General features: G+C 48.4%; 1 protein-coding gene across 2 annotated transcripts in view; it reads right to left on the bottom strand.

Moving 5' to 3' along the window:
* The window catches only part of GAS7 (growth arrest specific 7), a 75,580-nt gene extending 57,173 nt beyond the window's left edge, over positions 1–18,407 (bottom strand). For both annotated transcript variants that reach the window (XM_038157052.1, XM_038157053.1), the window contains exon 1: positions 18,225–18,407. In XM_038157052.1, coding sequence (XP_038012980.1) covers positions 18,225–18,407 — 183 coding nt within the window. The remainder of the gene's footprint in view (positions 1–18,224) is intronic.
* Between the last annotated feature and the right edge of the window lie 326 nt (positions 18,408–18,733).

The raw sequence follows: 18,733 nt of genomic DNA on the forward strand, positions 1-18,733 counted from the left end.
TTCCTGGTTTAGCTCTTTTCAATGAAACTCCACCATACAAACATTTCATGGGAGAGGAAGAATATCCAGGTCACCACATCTGTGCAGTGGAATTCATTCAGTCCTGGTCCATATGCAAGAATAACATTTGAAGCAGCACATTGCCAGTGGTGGGGAGGACTGCAGAGATGAGGGACGGCAAAGGCAGACCTCAAGGAAAGGGCTGGGAGACAGCAGGAGACCTTGCTGCTGGGACACGACCAACTGCTGATGGGTCAGATGCATGCAGGAAACAAATGGAGCAGGAGAAACACCCAGGAAATATCAATTCAACATTCAGCTTGGAAAAAGTGCAAACAGGAGCAAACAGCCCCCAAAAAAGCCAGCAGGGGGAAATCCCTGGAAATAGTTATTGATGGATTTTAATTTGCTCTGTGCAGTAACTGAGCATCCTCAGAAGAGCACAATGAATGTCACTGGGTCCCCTCCACCCCCTCTCTTTTCCCAGTCTGTCTCCTATCTCACTGGATAAAGATGATGAATAAACTGGCCATTTTAAAACTGCCTGGCACCTCAATCCCTGGGATTGAGGAATCCTACCAAAAGGATGCATTTCCAACGTGGTCCAGACACTGCTGCATACTCCAGATTCATCAAACCACACTCTCAAAGCAGATAAAGAAAATCTATTGCTTTGATTGCTCTGCACCTAGCAAGTTAATCTTGTTTATGGAATTGGCCATTTCAGTATCTGTCTTCCTCCTATGTCCATTACAGCCTATCATTACCTGTTACTGCATCAGTGGATTTGAATAATTGTAATATGGAAACATCAGAAGTCACTAGGGCTGGGCAGCCTTGGTGCTTGGTACTAGGCATGTAAGAGAAGGAACCTTTTGGACTGCTTTTAAATTAAAAAAAGCTGCCACTTATTCCTATGAAAAGTAGAGAAGTGTAGGCGCAGAAGCAGATAAAATCAGCAGAGAGGCATTAACAGGAACAGGAAATAGTTTATAAATGTGTATTAAGAGGAATGCCAAGTAAAAGAACCAGTGGAAGCTCAGCAGAGGAGAGCTACCCATGACTGACCATGTTCAGGATATTCAACAAAATGCCATTTATTAATAAAGTCCTCCATAATTAAGTTAATACCAGCATCAAAGATTTCAGCCTGCAATAGAGAAGGATAACTTGGAGAACCCTGAGACTGACAGACTTCTGAAGAACTGGCTCATAAATCTCAGAGCATTTGCTAATTTTCTCTGAGAATCCATGGAAAATCTAGTCCAGAAGAGAGTAAAAACCAGAGATCTAGAAAAAAATGACCTGAACAGAAAGAGAAAAAAGCAGTTAAATACAGGGCAGGAATAATGAATGAAAGGGGAGTGTCTTGGATATGCCATCAATCTGCCAAAAAGAAAAAAGGGTGGTTTATTTTCCCATCCCTCACAGGAGAGAGAATTTAACCTGCAGAAGGGAAGGTTCAGGATGGAGGTGGTATCAAAGCCACCTTGAACTTCTTTAAAAAATACCAAATAACTATTTATTAGAAATGATGTAGGTATTATTCAGCCTTTCTGAAGCAAAGGAGTGAGCCTGTGCCTGGAGTATGAGGTACACACATATGTATCCTCAGCAGCTGGTCCCAAAGATTACACCATGCTGACATTCCACAGGGAGATGGCTTGGAATGGACACATTTGATATGAAAATAGAAATACGATTTAAAGTATGACATCATGTATTAAAAAGAAAATAAAATCAAATAGAACTAATCTCATGATCTAATAAGAAAATGCTGCTTTGGAAAGATCCACACTTGGAGCTGAAAGTTAAGACCTGGGGTGGGGATGGTACAATCTTTCTGATGACATTCACAGTGAAACCTTTAATAATGCTAGCACAGCAAAGGTGCTGTCTGGCCACCCTGCACTACCTGGACATCATCACCTCAAAGAGGCATAAAGAAATCATTCCTAGCCTCTAAACCCTCTCCACATGAACCTCTGCAAGCTTTTGCATGTGAATTACAGTAGTATTTGCAGCTGAGGTATTTTGAAGCCTGGGACTGCAAAAAAAAGATTAAATCTAGGGAAAACAAGAAAGTTTTGTTGAGTCTGGTGATTATGTTCCACTACTTTAGATGGGATTTTTTAAGTCCATGGGGTTTTTAAGTCATGTGCTTTTGTGAAAAAGGTAGAATTCCAATTTTAATCTACACTTAACGTAAGAATAAATGGTCATAAATTTCCAGATCACAAGCTGCTACCCTGTGAAGAGCATGAAAAAACCAGTATTGCAGCACAGCCTCAGGTACAGCTAATAAGGAGTCATGGAAGCATTTTTTGGATATTACCCAGAGCACCAAACTCCTACAGGGTCCCTTCTGTCAGGAGCTTGTCCTGCTCAGGGCACCTCCCTGTTTGTGCTACTTCCCTTCTGAGACTTCCAGTGAAGCCCTGGGGAACCTCTCTGTGACACCTGTGGTGCTGCTCCCAGCTGCCTGAACACTTGTGCTGGGCTCAGACAGGTGCAAGGTAGGGGGGGAAAAAAATAATAATAATAATTCTGGGAAAATTTAATTCAAACCCAAGAGCTGCTTTCTGGGCTGTAAAAATCATATTTGCACCTTCCTGCTCTGCTGCAGCAGCCTTGTTTGTGGAGGAGGGAATGGGGAGGCTGAGCACAGCCCTGCATTTGCAGGCAGGTCCCACCTCCTGGACACCAAACCTTGGCCTCATGCCTGGGGAAGAAGCAGGACGATGCAGAACAGATGCTGAATTCAGGCTCCAGATTGATAACAACACCCTCAGGCTCCTGCTCTCTGACTTAGCAAGAGAGGAACAGCTTGGCAAGACACGAAAACTACATCTCAGAGCAGTTCCTTGTGGGGATTGCCATACAGCCTGTTTGAGCACATCCACAGGCAGAGCTGCTCCATCCTCTTGCCTCCACCCAGGACTCCAGACCTCAGCTGAGCAGGTGCTCACAGCTCTCTGATCACAGGGAAGAGAAACAACCCAGCTCCTTCAGCCTGGACATCTGAAAAAGCACTGGGAGAGTCTGACCTCAGGAATTTCTCTTCCTTACCAGGCTGTAAAAATCAGAGTGTTTTGTATTTTTGAAATAAAGACGAACTTGTTCTTGTCTGCAGGACTGAGAAGTTCCTGCCCCAAGGCTTTTCACCTGTCCATGCTGGAACACAACAGAACAAACAATCCTTGGAGCTTATGAGAAACCTGCCATCCCCCTGGACACCCTGTGCTGGCACTTCTGATGGCTCCCTGGGGCAGCAGGATGGTCACAGCACGCACAGCAGCTCCTGAGGAAGTATGTGGTGCTTGACTCCCTGCAGAGAAGAGGAAACTGCAGCCATGTCTGTCAGTTTCTGCCCCTGAGCTGCACACCTGGCACAGGAGGGTGGTTAATGCTCCTCTCCTGGAGACTATAAATGAGCCACGGACACCAAACACACACAGCCCCCATCAGGCAGGGAGGAGCCCTCACTCACCCCATCCCAGGAGTTTTCCACTGGTGAGCTCTGGGCAGCTCCTGCCAGGCATAAACCAACACTGATCCCCTCTGGAGAAAGCAGCATCTCCTGCATCACCTGCACAGAAGGGCTGGACTCGCTGTCAGGAGGGGGAGATAACCTGCTGGAGTAGCCCTGTCGGTGACCAGGCTGAGGTGTGGCTCTGGTGCCATCTGTACCACCTTCCCACCTGTGTGCTCCCGCTGCTCCAGCCCCATCCAGAGAAGCACAGGACACATTCAGCACTCCTGGAGACCAGGCTGCTGCAGCCACAGGGGAACAGGGCAGGCACTGGCTGGCAGCAGGGTCTGGCCCCTCTGCCCACCCTCAACATCCACTCTGCACAGGTCCTGGTGCTCTGTGGCCTTGGGAGCTCACACCACACCAGCCCTGAGAGCTGCACCAGGGCATGGGGGAGGCTCAAGAGGGCCTTCCTGAGGCTGCTGCTGAGTGCAGATGGGGTTAAGGCACCATGAGAGGGTTGAAAGGGAGCCTGGAGCAGCTCAGGTCTCAGGGTTGCCATGTCTTCACCTGCCCAAACATCCTTCTCACCACTCTAAACATTTCTGTGCCTGCTGCTGAATTGGAACAAAGCTTCCCAGCAGCCGTGGATCTGCAGGATGGCTGTGCCTGTGCATACCTGCAGCCCCCAAAAAGCAGTGTCTGCCTCCCCCACCCTCACTGGCACTTCAGAGGGGTCAGTGTGGCAGTGCTGCTCTTGCTGCAGCAGCTCTGGGCTGCTCATTCCACGTTCCTGTAACTGACTGCATTAAGGGGAAGAAGTTGGTAGGATTACAGAAGGAATTTTTTTCTTTGGTGAATTTTGCACAGCTGCAGGATCTCACCACGTGAAGAAAAATAATACCTGTTTTATTTGGAAATCTGAGAGGTTATCTTGGTTTGGCCTCCCTCTAGGAGTTCTCTTGCATGCTTAAACGTATTGAATCTAGTGCCTAATTAATCACACTCTGCTGCACAATGACAGCACACTTCTGTGTATTATTTTCTTCAGAATAATATTGTTTTATTATATAGAGAACTGAAACTGTGCTGTAACTTGTGGTTGTTGTTCCTCAGGCTGGGCTCCTGAGAGAGGGAACCTCTGGAGCTGAAGGATATTTTCTCAGCACGCTCTGAGCAAAAGTTGTAAATGTAACATTTCATGATCTCCACTGAAAGAGAAAAGTCTTTGGACAGGAAACAGAGCTGAGATCAAAATTAGTGTTACAGGAATAGCTTTCAGATCTGGCCTGCTCTTTTCTGGGGTGGTATATTTAACTCCTTCCGCTGAAGAGATTGCCTTACTACTGCTGGAGCTGCAGCCTAGCAGAGAGAAGGGGGAAATGAACAATAATGAGGAATTTATACATTTATAAATGCATCTATTTTATTTAGTTGCAAATAAATTTCTCACCTTAAGAAGAAAATGTGGAAGTTGTCAAGGAAGGCGACATCATAAATATAAGAAAAAGCTTAAAAGAAAGGAAAAAATTGTGTCCTACATTGTGATGAACAGGAATTCAATTGTACTCCTCAGGAATGTTCTGATAAGGCAGCTGAGGTAGTTATATGTTATGTGATAAAGAGGGACAATTCTCTCCACAGGGCAGGATGAGACATCCTAGGTGTAAAGGGTATCAAAAGCCAAGCTGTAACCTTATTTATTAAAATTAGTAAATACAAGGAAAAAGCATTTTGAAGGATTTTAGCTGCACTGCATCTCAAACCCATAAATAGCTGGTGGGCATCTGCCCTTTGAGCTGTGTGCCAGTCAAACAGAGAGATAATGACAAACCATGGCCTAAATGCAGACTGGTGCCATCCCTGGCAGGCAGAACCCCTCGTGGCAGCTGTCTGATGGTGCCAGTGCTGCATTTCTCTGGGGGTTACAGGTGTGCACCCCAAGCAGGTACCACCCAGAGATGCTGAAAGGAGCAGCCCCAAGACCTCCCTGGCACAGAGCAGAGCTCAGCAGCCACAATCATTGCTTCTTCAAGCAAAGCACTGATGGCTCAGATTGAATTTGACTCTTCCAAAGGAGGGGTGTGCCCGAGAGGATGAAGGTGCATGGTGGTTGAAGTGTGACTCCTGAGAGCTAAGAGAAGAGCAGAAGACTTTATGAGGCTCTCTCTTGGTGGTGAGGAGCAAACATCCCATCCCTGCACAGGGAGGGATGTGCAAGTCACATCAACCTCCCCAGAACACTTCCCTGCCATGGGGAAGGAGGAGTAAAAGGTTCTCAAGCTCACTTTCCTCTACCCATAGGCAAACACTGGATCCTCCAGCACTGAAAGCAAAAGCAAATTCCTACCACAGAAGTGAATGTTGGGTTTTATTCATTCCAGGGCCTGACTCCAGGCTGGAAACAGGCTGTAGCTTCTGAGTGGCTCTTCACAGGCTGCCAGGCCACAGCTCTGACCCCAGCCAGGGCATTGGAGCTCCTGCTGCAGGAGGCAGCAGAAGGGAGGAGAGGGCTCAGCCCTGCAGCTCTAACACCACTGCATACAGCAGGGACACAAACACAGGGCACTGATCAGTGCTAACACAGGGACTACAGCCATGCCTGCTTGAGTATTTCTGGTTCTAACATCACAAAAGAGCCATTTCCAGACACTCACATCTTGCCCAGCAAAAAGCTGCTTTGCTCAGTGCAGCCAGCTTCATTCCACGTGTCACCAAAATCACTGTGTGCAGGCTGAGAAGACTGTGATAAAAAGACCTTGCTGAGCATCACTGGGTGGAGATCTGGGATCAAGATCTCTGACCTAACTGAGTAAAAAAATGCAGCCAGAGTTGAAGCATTCAGCAGTTCTCAGCTCCTTTGCCCTTTCACATGCTACTTGAGGTTGGTGGTGTCCATCTGTGGGTTCCCTGTCCCCACTGTGGGGCTCCAATGTGGCCAGCACACCTCCTCTCCTACTCCAGCAGAGTCCCGCCTCAGAGATGGGACAGCACAGCTCCAAACTGACTAGATTTCTGAGAAGGGTATCAGAGACATGCTGGAAGATGTCCTGTTCCATGAGCAGGCAGCACAGAGCACTGGTCACAGTGACCACAACATGCTGGGATCACTGATTTGCACCAGAAAAATCTCCTCCCCAGCACTGCCAGCAAGCTGCACAGCAGAATTTGCCACAGTCCCATCCCTGAGATGAATTATGTTGCTGGCCCATGATTATGTTTTTGGCAAGCACTGAGGGAAAGCTTTGTCCCTCACTGAAGATTCAAATTCAGCCTTAGTAAATGGTGCTGGTCAAGAGCAGAGGAGAGAGCTGCAGTGAGGGAGTCCCCAAACCCTGGGGCAGTGCAGCTCAGAGGAACTGTGCACAGGGGTTCACTGATTAAGGTTCATTGCAAAATTATTGTCCAAAAGATGATTTAAACATGATTTCCTTTTTGGAAATACCTGAAGTTCTGTTCTTCATTCTGTAACAGACTGAGGTGATTCCCAGTCTTCGTTTGGTCTGAGTTATCACTGATCATCAGCAGTCTGCAGTGCAATGAGACAAGTCATAGGCTCTCTTCTAAATCTTGCTATTGAGAGTGATTACTTGGCCTTGGGTAATGAATTAGTCCTATTATACAGCAGCTGGCACAGTAGAAGCTAATCTGCTGCTCAGGCAGCTCATTACATGGGCAGGGCTGGAAGTGCTCAGCTGTGTGCTGCACACACAGCCCTCAGCAGCATTTTTAAACTGAATTCTACACACAGTTCTTCAGGACTACAAAACAAACTACGTCTATCAAACCAGTTTCTGTCTGTTCCTTTCTGAGCTAAGCATTTGCTCACCCCTTGGAAATACAATTCCTCTTCTGTGCAATTTCTACATGGCACCTTGCCATATCTGTATCAAATCCAAACTCTGTTCATTCTTCATTCTCTGTCAGCCCTTGCAAACTCTGTCACTCCTCATCTCCATTTTTCTCCTCCAAACTCCTCTGTACCAATTATTCCATCCATCCCACTACCAAAAGCTTGCCAGCTCCGCCTCTTCTATGACCAAATTTCACTTCTGTGGCAACTGGAACTGCTCCTGTACTGCACTAGCTTGTCACTGCAGGTCTGGCTTTGTGGTTTTGTGGAAGTGGCTCAAGGAGGAGCATTTCAGCACACGGCAACTGCGGGGTTTCATTTGGAAACGTGAGCAAAGGGCTAAATAAGTGAATTAGAAAGGATCAGGAAGACAAAGCAGATCCCGGCAGCCAATTTAAAAGAACATTCTGAAAGTGCTTATGGATGACCAGAGTAAAAGTAAGCAGAATGACAGAATAAATTCAATAGCAATGTTGTAGCCATGGTAGCATGAGCAGCTCTGTGTGGTACTCTTGGGAGTGCTGGTATCTGCTGTCAGCCCAACTATCACAGGTATACTTGTGAAAGCATAAACTCCTTTCTGTGAAGATTTCCAGGACAAAAGAAGCAGACCAGGAGTGAGAAAAGTACTATACAAAATAAGAAACAGATAAGCCAGAAGGCAAAGAGCAGAAGCAAAAAGAGTCTTCCTCAAACCAAAAGGTCTGCTCATGTGGCTGAGGAGTGATGATGCCAATCACTCCGCAGACAATTCAGGAAAGTGAGAAATGTCTTGTAAATATGTCCAGGTTATACATGATTGTTTACATGAGCTCCGAGCTCAAAGAACAGGCAACAACACAGCAAACAAAACACACTGGGAATAAATGCAAAGTATTACATATGGAGGTAATAACTGAAATCCTGTTGCACTTTTCATGTCCCGAACAATGTCAAGCTCAAAGATCCTTGTTCCTTCCCTCAGACTTCCACAAAAGCTGGTCTTTTAGCAGCCCAGGGAGCTGCTCCTTGTTAACCCCTTCCACGCTCCCCATTCCACTGCTGCATTTTTCTCAAGCAGTCTCGGAGCTGCTTGGCCTGTCCCTGGTGAAAGGGCTGGGAGGGGGTGAACAGGAGCCACAAGCAGTGCTGAGCTGCCAGGGAGGACACTGCAGGTGTCCTCCAACGACATTTAACCCTGAGCTAGCAGATTTCAAGGAAGTTTTTACAGTGATTCCAAGTAAAACATAGGGGCAAGTTTGGGAAGATCAAATGAATGGCCTGACACCTAATTTTGTGCCTCTGATTCCTCCCCACTCTCACACCTTTCTCCTTTTTATTCACTGCTGGACTTGCTGAGAGTGAGAGGGCATTTCAAAGATGAAAATTCAGTGCTTGTGGGACAGCCTGATTATTCCAGACTCCATTTCCAGCCCAGAGGAGCTCCTGCTTTCTCTCTCTGTGATGAGCTAGAGCCTTGCAGCTCGCCCCTGCTTTGGCAACGCTGGGCAGGGCAGATCCTCCGCAGCTTTCACATCTGTTGTGTCCCTTCTTTGCTGAAAAACATGGAACATCTCATCAGAGCACTCTGTGGAACATCACACACCTTCCTTACGGACCTTGATCTGATCCATTTTACAATACAAAACCCCAGGTCTTCCCAAGACTTATTACTTCTAATTTCCTGTTATTGAGGGCTTTTTCCACAGTGCAAAGAGAGGCAAAGAACTGATGGATATGGGCACGTGAAGCGATAGCCAGCAAAGGAGTTAAAGTTGGAAAGATTTTGTTCCTGGAGACTGCGGCAGCAGAGGCCATTCCAAGTGCCACAGAGCTGGGAAAGCCCTGAGAGATCTGTGCAGTAAACAAACCCAGGGCTCAAACAAACACTGGAAGACCACGGTGCTTTTGCTGCCAGCATCACAGTGGGAATATCTGTGGCTCAAGAACAGTCTGCACAGTCTGCTCTTACCAACCACGAATGTAGGAAAAATGCCAGACAGGTCTCAAAGGAAGATTTTCAACCTTTGCAACTGCACCTGTTGAGGAGCTCAAAGATTAGTGACCAAAGTCATCTGTCAGTCAGCCTAAATTACCTCCAAAGTGCCTCATGCTGATGGCTGAGTACTGAGGGGACTGCTCACAAATGCTGACAAAAGTGGATGTTAAAAGATCCTGGCCTGTTCTGCTGCCAGATATACTCTACAAAATGCAGAGTGGCAGCTCCTGAGTAACCCATGGCACCCCTTTCTGGAATGTGCCAGCAAAAAAGCAAACCACAGATGTACTAGGCTAGTACAAAAGCTATTTTGATAGCGTGATGTGGAAAACTGGATTACTAGTACAAGCAAAAAGCTTTCTCTGCTATTCCATATGCCTGTAAAAGGACTGCTCCCCAGGGCAGTCACCCCAGCAGGTACTGAGAACCCACAGCAGGGAGTCTGTATCCCAGGAAAACGTACAGCCTGCTCTCCTTCTCAATCACAAGTGCACTTCTGCAGCTATGGCAGGTATGCAAAGGGCTCCCCCACGCCTAACCCCGTGCTACAGACTCAGCCTGCTCACCTGCTCTGCAGGTACAGGGCAAGCCTGCTAACAGCCCTGCCACATACCAACCCCTCACAGCAGCTCCTCTCAACAGGTAATGCTTTACACAGTGGAGTGACATAAAAAATTCCAAATACGCTAAAGCATACTTGAATTTTTCAAGACAAACACTAGTTGAAGCACAGACTTGGAAAACAGTGGCTGAGCAAACTGTTGGCCCTGGTTTCACACTGTTCTGCAAACTCAAGGGCTCATACCAGTAAAATGGAGTGTGACAGGTAATTAAATATGGCAAATGACACTTTGTGGTGACATGAACTGATGACAGTGTGCAAAGCAGAGTGTGCGGACCACCAATTCCATTTTGCTGCTTTCAGGCTTCCCTGGGTCCTCTGTCCCTGTCTGCAAAGGCAGAGCTGTGCAGGCTCCTGGAAATGAGCACACAGGGAGCAGCCACTGCACCCCAGCCCCAGCTTCTGGGAGGCTTCAGCAAACCTGCCTTGCATGGGGAGCAAGGCACAGTCCACAGCACTGGATGCTGAGAAAGCTGCCCAGAATGAGTGCTTCCTGGGAGCGTCAGAAATCAGAGACAGAAATATCAGTGCCTCATGTCAAACACCCAAAACACAAGTTAGTAGTGGCTGGCTCCTTTTGCTGTCGATGGAGGGAAGAGGATGAACACACCCAAAGTGAGAAACTCCTCCTGCCCTGAGTTGCAGCGTGGCCACAATGAAAACAACTGCAACAGACCCAAATATTTTTAAAAGAGACACTACCTGCTGCTGTTATTGTGGAGCTTCTCTAAAAGAGACAATGTCCTATCTTTGGCATAGCACTTGGTGGTGTCAGCAGTCAGCAAAATAACAAAAATAAAATAACAAAATAACAAAAAACAAGTCCTGAGAACACACTCAGACACTTCAGATTCTGCTAGGGCACAATACTGGTAATAATGTGCTTCATGGGCATAAGCAATCATGGAAGATAAGGAATCATGAAGCATAAAAAACAGGTTTAATCTGGTTAGTTAAACGACTAGTTAATTCTACCTTGTCATTTATTATCCCACAAGTAAAAGAGAAATAAGTAGAGAAAACCAAATCCTGTAGAAGCTGCCAGAATTTTCTGGTCTTGATGACAGAGCCAAATTTTCCATTTTGGACACCAAAGAAAAGCTTTGTTTCTGGAAAATAAGTATCTGGCATCTTCTCATTATTCCTACTGTGTCTTTTTCAATTATATTCAGTATAAACTGCTCTGTGGTACATTTAGCACCTCTGTTTGTGTCAAAACACTCAAGGCACTGAAGGTGCTTTTGCACCCAAGCTGGAAGGTGAGACTCGAGTTCCCCATGTTTGCTGCTGCAGAAATCACTCTTGTATTTTCCTACAGGACATGTGCCCCATTCAGAGCACAGAATGAGCTGGAAATTCTTTAGGGAGCTAAACAATCTTTAAGTCAGTCTTTAAATGATCCACATTTTTCATGGTTGCTCTATATCCACCCTTAAATTGCAGGTGCACAGCAACTCATTTAATCCTGCACATCTAGAAGGCAGATGTCTGCAGGGAGGCTGTTTTTAGACTCTTTTTGTAATCCACAGGCCATAAGACATATTCCAGTTTAAGCCTTCCATGGCACTTTTTCATCTTTTAGCTAAGGATAAAGGAAAAACATCTTTAAAAATTCTGTCCTATGCAATTTTTGTAAGGCCAACAGTGTGATTGTTCTCACCTGCTGCAGAAGCAGCAGCTATGAGCTCAGCTTCTGCAACACCCCAACTTCTGCAGGGGACAGAAGAGCTCATAAAAAAATACCACAGCCGTCTTTAAGACCCTTCTCTGCACAAATTTTGGCTATTTATGGTACTATTCAGTTTTTACATTTTATCTGTAACTTCAACAGAGCGAGACAGTTATTGCTAGATGGATAACAGGGATTGTGAACTGCAGCCTCACATCCCCTTCACATTCTCCTGGGGCTTTAAATTCCCTCAGAACTTGATTAAAGAGCAATTTTCTGGCAGAAAAACATAATTTCCTCACCCTTTTATATTTGATTTCATTCACATTTGCCAGAAATATCAGTGGTCAGATGATCACAAGTTTCAACTCTAAAAAATACAGAAAGTCAGAGAAAAAAGACTTTGTGAAACTAAACCACAAGGCAATACCACAGGATTCTCATTGTCACTTCTCTCATGCACACTTTGAGCAACAGTTTGCTGTTGAATCATGCAGAGCAGACCAGCCTCAGCAACTGTGAGCACTGAACTTTGGGAACTTCACCTTTTCCCTGAGACAACACCCACAGCAGGTTCCCATCTACAGCCAAACAAATCTCTCCCTCTGCCTTCATTAGGGAGCCAGCCCTGCAGCAAGAGAATGAAAACCAACTTTCTACGCCAGGGGAAATGCCATCCCCACTTCAGCTGTGGTTGCTGCCCCAGCACCACCTCCCAGGGGCAGCAGAATGGCCAGAACATTCAGGATGGTGTCACAAGCACCCCTGGGCAGGAGATAGGAGATAGATCACCCCAGCCTGGCAGTGATGCCATCCACTCTTTGGGTTCAGCACCCACAGCCTTATCACACCAGATTAAAAACCAGATTCCTTTCCCAGCACCCAAGATTGGAGCATTACTTGCTCCACAGAATATCCTTAGAAAAAAGCAGTGGCAGCAGTCACATCTGTGCCTGAGATCATCACACATCCCCTCAGTTCTTGTGGCTCTTCATGAGTTTTATGTTAAGCTGATTTTTGAGTGGGAAGGTGGAAGAAGGAGAGAGAGTGAGACAACAAACTCCAAGGATGAAGAAGAACCTTCTGAGAAAGCAAAGCACCATTGCTGCGTGCAGGAGGTAAGGACACCATGTACAAATAGCTCAGGGCTCAGGTGCCCACAGCCATCCAGGTGCACACACAACTTTATTCTCCTTTGTGCATCAGGAAAAGCTCTGTTGCAACAGGTACCAACACACCCTCCCTTTTAATACATATCACACACATCATACAGCCCCCATGATGACAGAGGGCAGTTTAGCACAGAAATCCTCTACACATTCTCTGTTACTACAAAATAAATAAATAAAAGGCGTTTTAATTTCTGTGCATTCCTTTCATGCTTTTTCTCTATGACTCCCCAGGCACCACGAAGGAAGCAGTCTGTGCCACGCCATGCCACGCTTCCTGCAGCTGGATGTGCAACAACCTCCACGCTCAGCTGTCTGCACATCTCCACCTGTCCCACGTTGGTTTAGGTGAGGTGAGTTACCTGCTGAGGATTACACAGCAGTGGAAGCAATGAACCATCTGTCTGAGAGCTGCAGCACACCATTCCCTCCTTCCTGAGTGCCTCACAGTTCTGGTAAATCAAGCTGTGGAGTGCAGATAAGATCAGTGGCAGCTCACAGTTCTACTCAGTCCAGCCCGCTCAGTCAGATTCCAGAGCCACCTCCATCCATTCTGGAAGCACACGCTGTGCTTCATACAGAGACTTACATCTGTGGGATGACTGAAGCTATAAAAAGTGCTGACAATTTCCAGCAAATTTGCATATGTTGCTGCTGCTGCTGCTTATATAAGTGATTTCTAGTTAACTACAAATACAAAAAAACCAAGGCCCAAAAATAGGCTTTCAAAGAAACCACTTGCAAATGTGACTGAATGATACATCTCTCCAACACTCCAAAAATCACTTGTCTAGAACAAGCAGACAAAACAGAGGTTTCTCAAGAGGGTCCCATGCAAAGCACCTCCTGGAATACACACTACCCCCCTTTCTCAACATCTGCGCTGTCCTGAACAATAAAGGTTGTCACAAACTGGAGCACCTGAGCCTCGTGCCAGGTTGCTCTTATGTCTGGAGCTGTACAGATCTCTCTACACACGTCACCATCCCAAGCACCCTGATGCAGCTGGGGTGAGGAGGCAGCCAGCCTCAGGATAAGAAACAGGAGCTGTTGAGAAATGCCTCAGCGCATCACACACCACACTCCATTGGCTCTGTGCACACCTCCTCACCTGCAGCTGCACAGATTCCCTCTTGCTCCAGGCTGGGAAGGACAATTGCTTAACCTGGGGCTGTGACAGTCTGGTACCAAGGGGCCCTGTAGGGCTCTGCTCCATGGTCAAAAGGTCAGGCAAAAATATAAAGCACACAGGAGGGAGGAAAGGGTCAGAAAATCCCCAATTTTCAGGTCTCACAGCTGCCATAGCTATTAATCACCAAAAGAGGGGTGAGGGTTGAAGCTGATGGTATCTACTCAATAGGATATGGATCAACAACATCTTCCTTCCCCGAGCCCTTCAGCTTGCAGAAGGGTGCTGCTTGCTCACAGAGCAAGCTCAGCCAAAGCAAAACCAAATGAATCTGACAGCAGTCTTCAGGACTGCTCCAGTGTCCATGGATTCTCACGCTCAGGAAATACTGCTTAGGGACCATTTCTCCATTAGCCTACTATCTACAGCAGTGCAGGAAACTGTACTTGGTTTTCCAACACAAGGAAGGCAAGGACACGCTGGAGAGAGTCCAGCAATGGGCCATGAGGATGATTAAGAGTCTGGAGCATCTGTCATACAGAGAAAGGCTGAAAGAACTGGGACTGTTTAGCATCAAGACAAGAAGACTTGAGAGGGATGTTATCAATGTGAATAAAAATCTATGGGCGAGACAGTAACAAAAATATATAGACTGTTTTAAGTGATACCCAGGGAAAGGATGAGCTGCAATGGGCACAGATTAAAACATAGAAAATACCTTTAAAGGGACACAAATTCCTTTAAAGGACACAAGAAAAAACTGTGAGGGTAGTTAAACACCGGAATACATTGTCCAGAACAGTTGTGGTGTCCACTCTTCCACACACTGAAAACCTAACAGACATAGCCAGGCAAACCAGCCTAGCTGATCTCCAAAGGTCCTTTCCAAGCCAGTGATCCTGTGATTAAAACCACAGCAGCCTCCTCAACTGCTCCCAACCAGCCCAGCCTCAGGGAATCCATCTGGAACCCCCCCACGAAGCCGATACCCTCCCTTTCTCCCTTTGCTCTCTGCTTTTGATGGTTTTTTGGTTTATGCTACCACTTTTGCTCTCTGACAGTGGTATCCTCTTCAGAGCTCACAGAGACATGCCATTTCTGGCTTGTCCCTACCATGAGCTCCTGCAATCCTCCTCCAGCCCTCACTGCTTCCATCACTGCCTCGAGCAGGAACCTCCAGCCAACCCTGCTTTCCTCTAACCCTCCACCGTGGGCTTGCAGCAGCCGCAGGAGCAGGAAACAAAAGGATACCAAATGTCTTTATCTCTTTACCTCTCTATGTCTCTCTTGCCCCATATTTATGGTCCTTTCCTTGACCTCTGTGATGAATGAACTGAAAACACAATTTTCCCCCTCTGCTGTTCGTCACACCTTTCTCACTTCCCTCTTTCACTCACGACCAAAACTCAGCACAGACTTTTGAACCAGTGCTGTCAGATGTGATCCCTGGGTTGGCAAATGTGAAGCCCTCCAAATCAGAAAATCCAGCTTTCCTGTCTAAACACAGCGCAGGCTTCAAGTCACAAAGGCTTCAGAAGAAGGCCACCCCCTCCTGGTAGCTCCCAGCCACCGATGGACCTCGCTGAGAGAAGAAGGGGTGTGTGCTGTGGAGGCAGGCAATGCCACCAGGCACGTTCAGCCTCTGCTGCGGCAGAAAATGCAGCCAGCTCTCCTCCAGGCTCCAGAGAGAGCACAAGCAGTTGCTGGGGTAAACTGGGCACAGGGAAATGAGGGCAGAACAGAGGGAGAGAATAACATCTTCCTCTTCAAACAACAACGAGGGGTCAAGTTCAGCTGAGGACAGAGCACTGAACCTTACTGAGAGCTGAAGGGCCAGGGCCACCCAAAGCCCGTGGAAGGGCTGGCTGGTACAGAAAGGAGAATGATGTCCATGGCCCCACCTGGACATGCACTGTGACCACCTCCCTGGCATCAGTTCCCATGTCAGTGTGGCTGGGCAGGGACTCAGATCAGGGAGCAGAGGAGGAGAGTATTTCTGTTGTGGTGTCTTTCAGTTAGATCAGATCTCTGAGCAAGCTGCACACAAGGGATAAGCTACCTACAGAGAAGGGAAAGGCTACCTGAACAGAGCCTTGAGAGACAGACACTCCCTTCTCACACATCTCTGATGTGTGCCAAGTACCTGTAATCCCATGGATTTGGTTAATTAGCTCTCAGTTTATGTATTTTTTTAACTCCAGCTCATAGTCCTTATTAGGTACCGTCTCTGGCGAAAAGGAAAACATGCCAGAGTGAACACACTCCACCCTTGCCATTTTCTCGCCTTCTTTCTTTTTTCTTGCCCAAGAGAAAGGGGGCCAGGCTGCGTGGACAAGTGGTCTCCATCAAAGCTGTCAGTGGTACATGACCAAGGGTCAGAAATGCACATTTTGGGGCTGTGGGCATGGTGAAACTTGCTCAAACTTAAGCAGAAAAACAAGAGTTTCTGACAGGAAAGCAAAGTTATGGTATTTTGAAGCAATTCCCCACTGCCTCTGCTGAGCAGAATCTTCCACATCTCATGATACATTTTTCCTCAAACAACTCCCAAATTCCTAGATGGGTAAACATTTAGCAATTTGTGAAACCACAAACATTCACGTTTCTCAATAAATGATCTCGTAGGTGGCAAAACTGACAAACAACAGGACTCTCACATTCTGAAACTAACAAAAGAAATCCCAAGTGTGTCAGTTGCACGGGAAAGTCCACGGCCTCACTCTTGTAGCACTGCGTGGGCAACTCTTGCTTCTACTTTCCTGTCTTTCCAGGAAAAAATAGTAAGAAACAGGAAATCAATGGAAACACCACAGATTTTTAAATTATTTGGACAAGAGAAATGAAAAGGCAGCACCAGATTTGTGGGCAAAATGCCGTTTTGCACAGAATCTTTTGCTCACAGAACATTTCTCTACATGCAGCTGGTGGGCAGCTTTTGCTCAGGACTCTGCTTCCTGCTTCCCTGGGACGTGTGCATGGAAAACTGGGGATGGGCATTGCCTGCCTTGCATGTAAGCAAAGCAGGCTGGCTGATTCCCCTTGGAAGGGGAGGACAATGAGAGGCTGACCTGAGAAATGAGCTGCGAATGGCTTCAGCCCAGCCACCGCAGGGAGATGCTCCCCGACACCACTGCCATGGCCACAGCCTGGTGTGAGTTCCAAATGACAGCAGGGCATGGCCAGTGAGGAGAGGACTGACGGGGTCATGGCAGGTTCTTGCTTTAGTGCACGAGATGTTTCAGAATTCACGTGCAGAGATTGTGAAGGCACTCTTCCACAGACATATTTTTTACCCTCACATGGTGTCTTGTTTGCATGGACTGAAAGCCATAAACACATTCAGGCACAAGCAGTCCTGAGGTGGGAATCCAACTGTCATCCCAGCTGTCAGGGCCCTGAAAATGACTGAAGCTCACAGAACTTTTCAGTATCCTGACAGCAAGTCCATGGGTCTGCACAACCAGCCTTAACCCTGCTGGGGCTCCCTGAGCCATGGCACAGACAGGGCAGCGAGGTGTCTGCAGCTGGCTGGGGAACTCCTGCAACAGAGGGAGAGAAGAGATGGCTCCAGGGAGAACTTAGAGAATCTCCAGTACCTACAGGTACTGGGGAAGGACATTGGAGAGGGGCATGGAGTGAAGGGGGGATGGCTTCAAGCTGAAGGAGGGCAGATTTATATTAGACATTAGGAAGAAATTCTCCTTTGAGAGGGTAGTGATGCCCAGAAAACCTGTGGCTTCTCCTGGAAGGGTCCAAGGCCAAGTTAGACGGGACTTGGAGCAACCTGGTCTAGTGAGAGTGTCCCTGCTCATGTGAGAGTGGGTGCAATGGGATGATCTTTAAGGTCCCTTCCAACCCAACCCATCCTGTGATTCCGTCATTCTAGACCTGAATTACCTCTTCACGACATGTTCAGTGAAAGAAAATGAGAAGGAGTGCGGGGCTTGCCCAGCATCTGACCCTCGTGAGCGACTGACAGGGGCTGCATCACCGCAGCTCCTGCCTCCCACCGGCTGCTGCCAGCGACTGTGAACGCCCGAGCGTCCGGAGCAGCCCGCAGCTCGTCACGCACCTCAGCTCTGCCTCTCCATGGCTACAGCCGCAAGCACCAAACGCTCCGGCTGCCGGAGCGAGGCCGGGCAAGCGGATTCTCACACAGCCGGCAGCCTCAGCCCGCTCTGCCGGGACACCTGCCCGGGGCTGGGGCTCAGCGATGCCGAGGGGATCCAACAGCAGCACGGCCACGGCCCCGTGTGCCCCCGGGACCGCCGGTGCCCCCGCGGGACATCCCCGGGCCGGCCCCTCCCGCCCCGGCCCCGGCCCCGCTCCTACCTCCAGCAGCTGGACGTAGCTGGCCGGGAACCAGCCGCGCAGCCCGTCCTCCTTCTGCCCTTCCCACCAGCCGCCGTCTGGCACCTGCAGCACCGTGATCAGCTCTCCCGCCGCGAAGCGCAGCCCCTGCCGGTGCCGCTCCCCGGAGAAGGGGTACAGCGCCTGGCAGCGGGTCCCCGACATCCCTCCGGCCGCCGCCGCCGCTGAGGGGGCCCCGCTCCGGCCCGGGCAGCGCGGGCAGCGGCAGCCGAGCAGCCCCGGCGCCGGGCGCCCACGGGCACCGCCGGCTCGGGGTGGGGCGGGAGAGGCGGGACGGGCTGGGCGAGGGGAGGAGGGCGAGGGAGGGAGGAGGAGTGCTGGGAGGAGGGGGAGAGCGGGAGAGGGGAGGAAGCGGCGGGAGGAGCGGCCGCGCGGTGCGCGGGGCGGGCGGTGCGTGTGGCGCTGGTGGCGGCGGGACAGCGACAGGGACCGTGTGTGAGTGACCCGAGGGACAGGCGGGGGGACGGCGT

This window comes from Motacilla alba, chromosome 18 (genome assembly GCF_015832195.1).
Source record: "Motacilla alba alba isolate MOTALB_02 chromosome 18, Motacilla_alba_V1.0_pri, whole genome shotgun sequence".
NCBI lineage: Eukaryota > Metazoa > Chordata > Aves > Passeriformes > Motacillidae > Motacilla > Motacilla alba.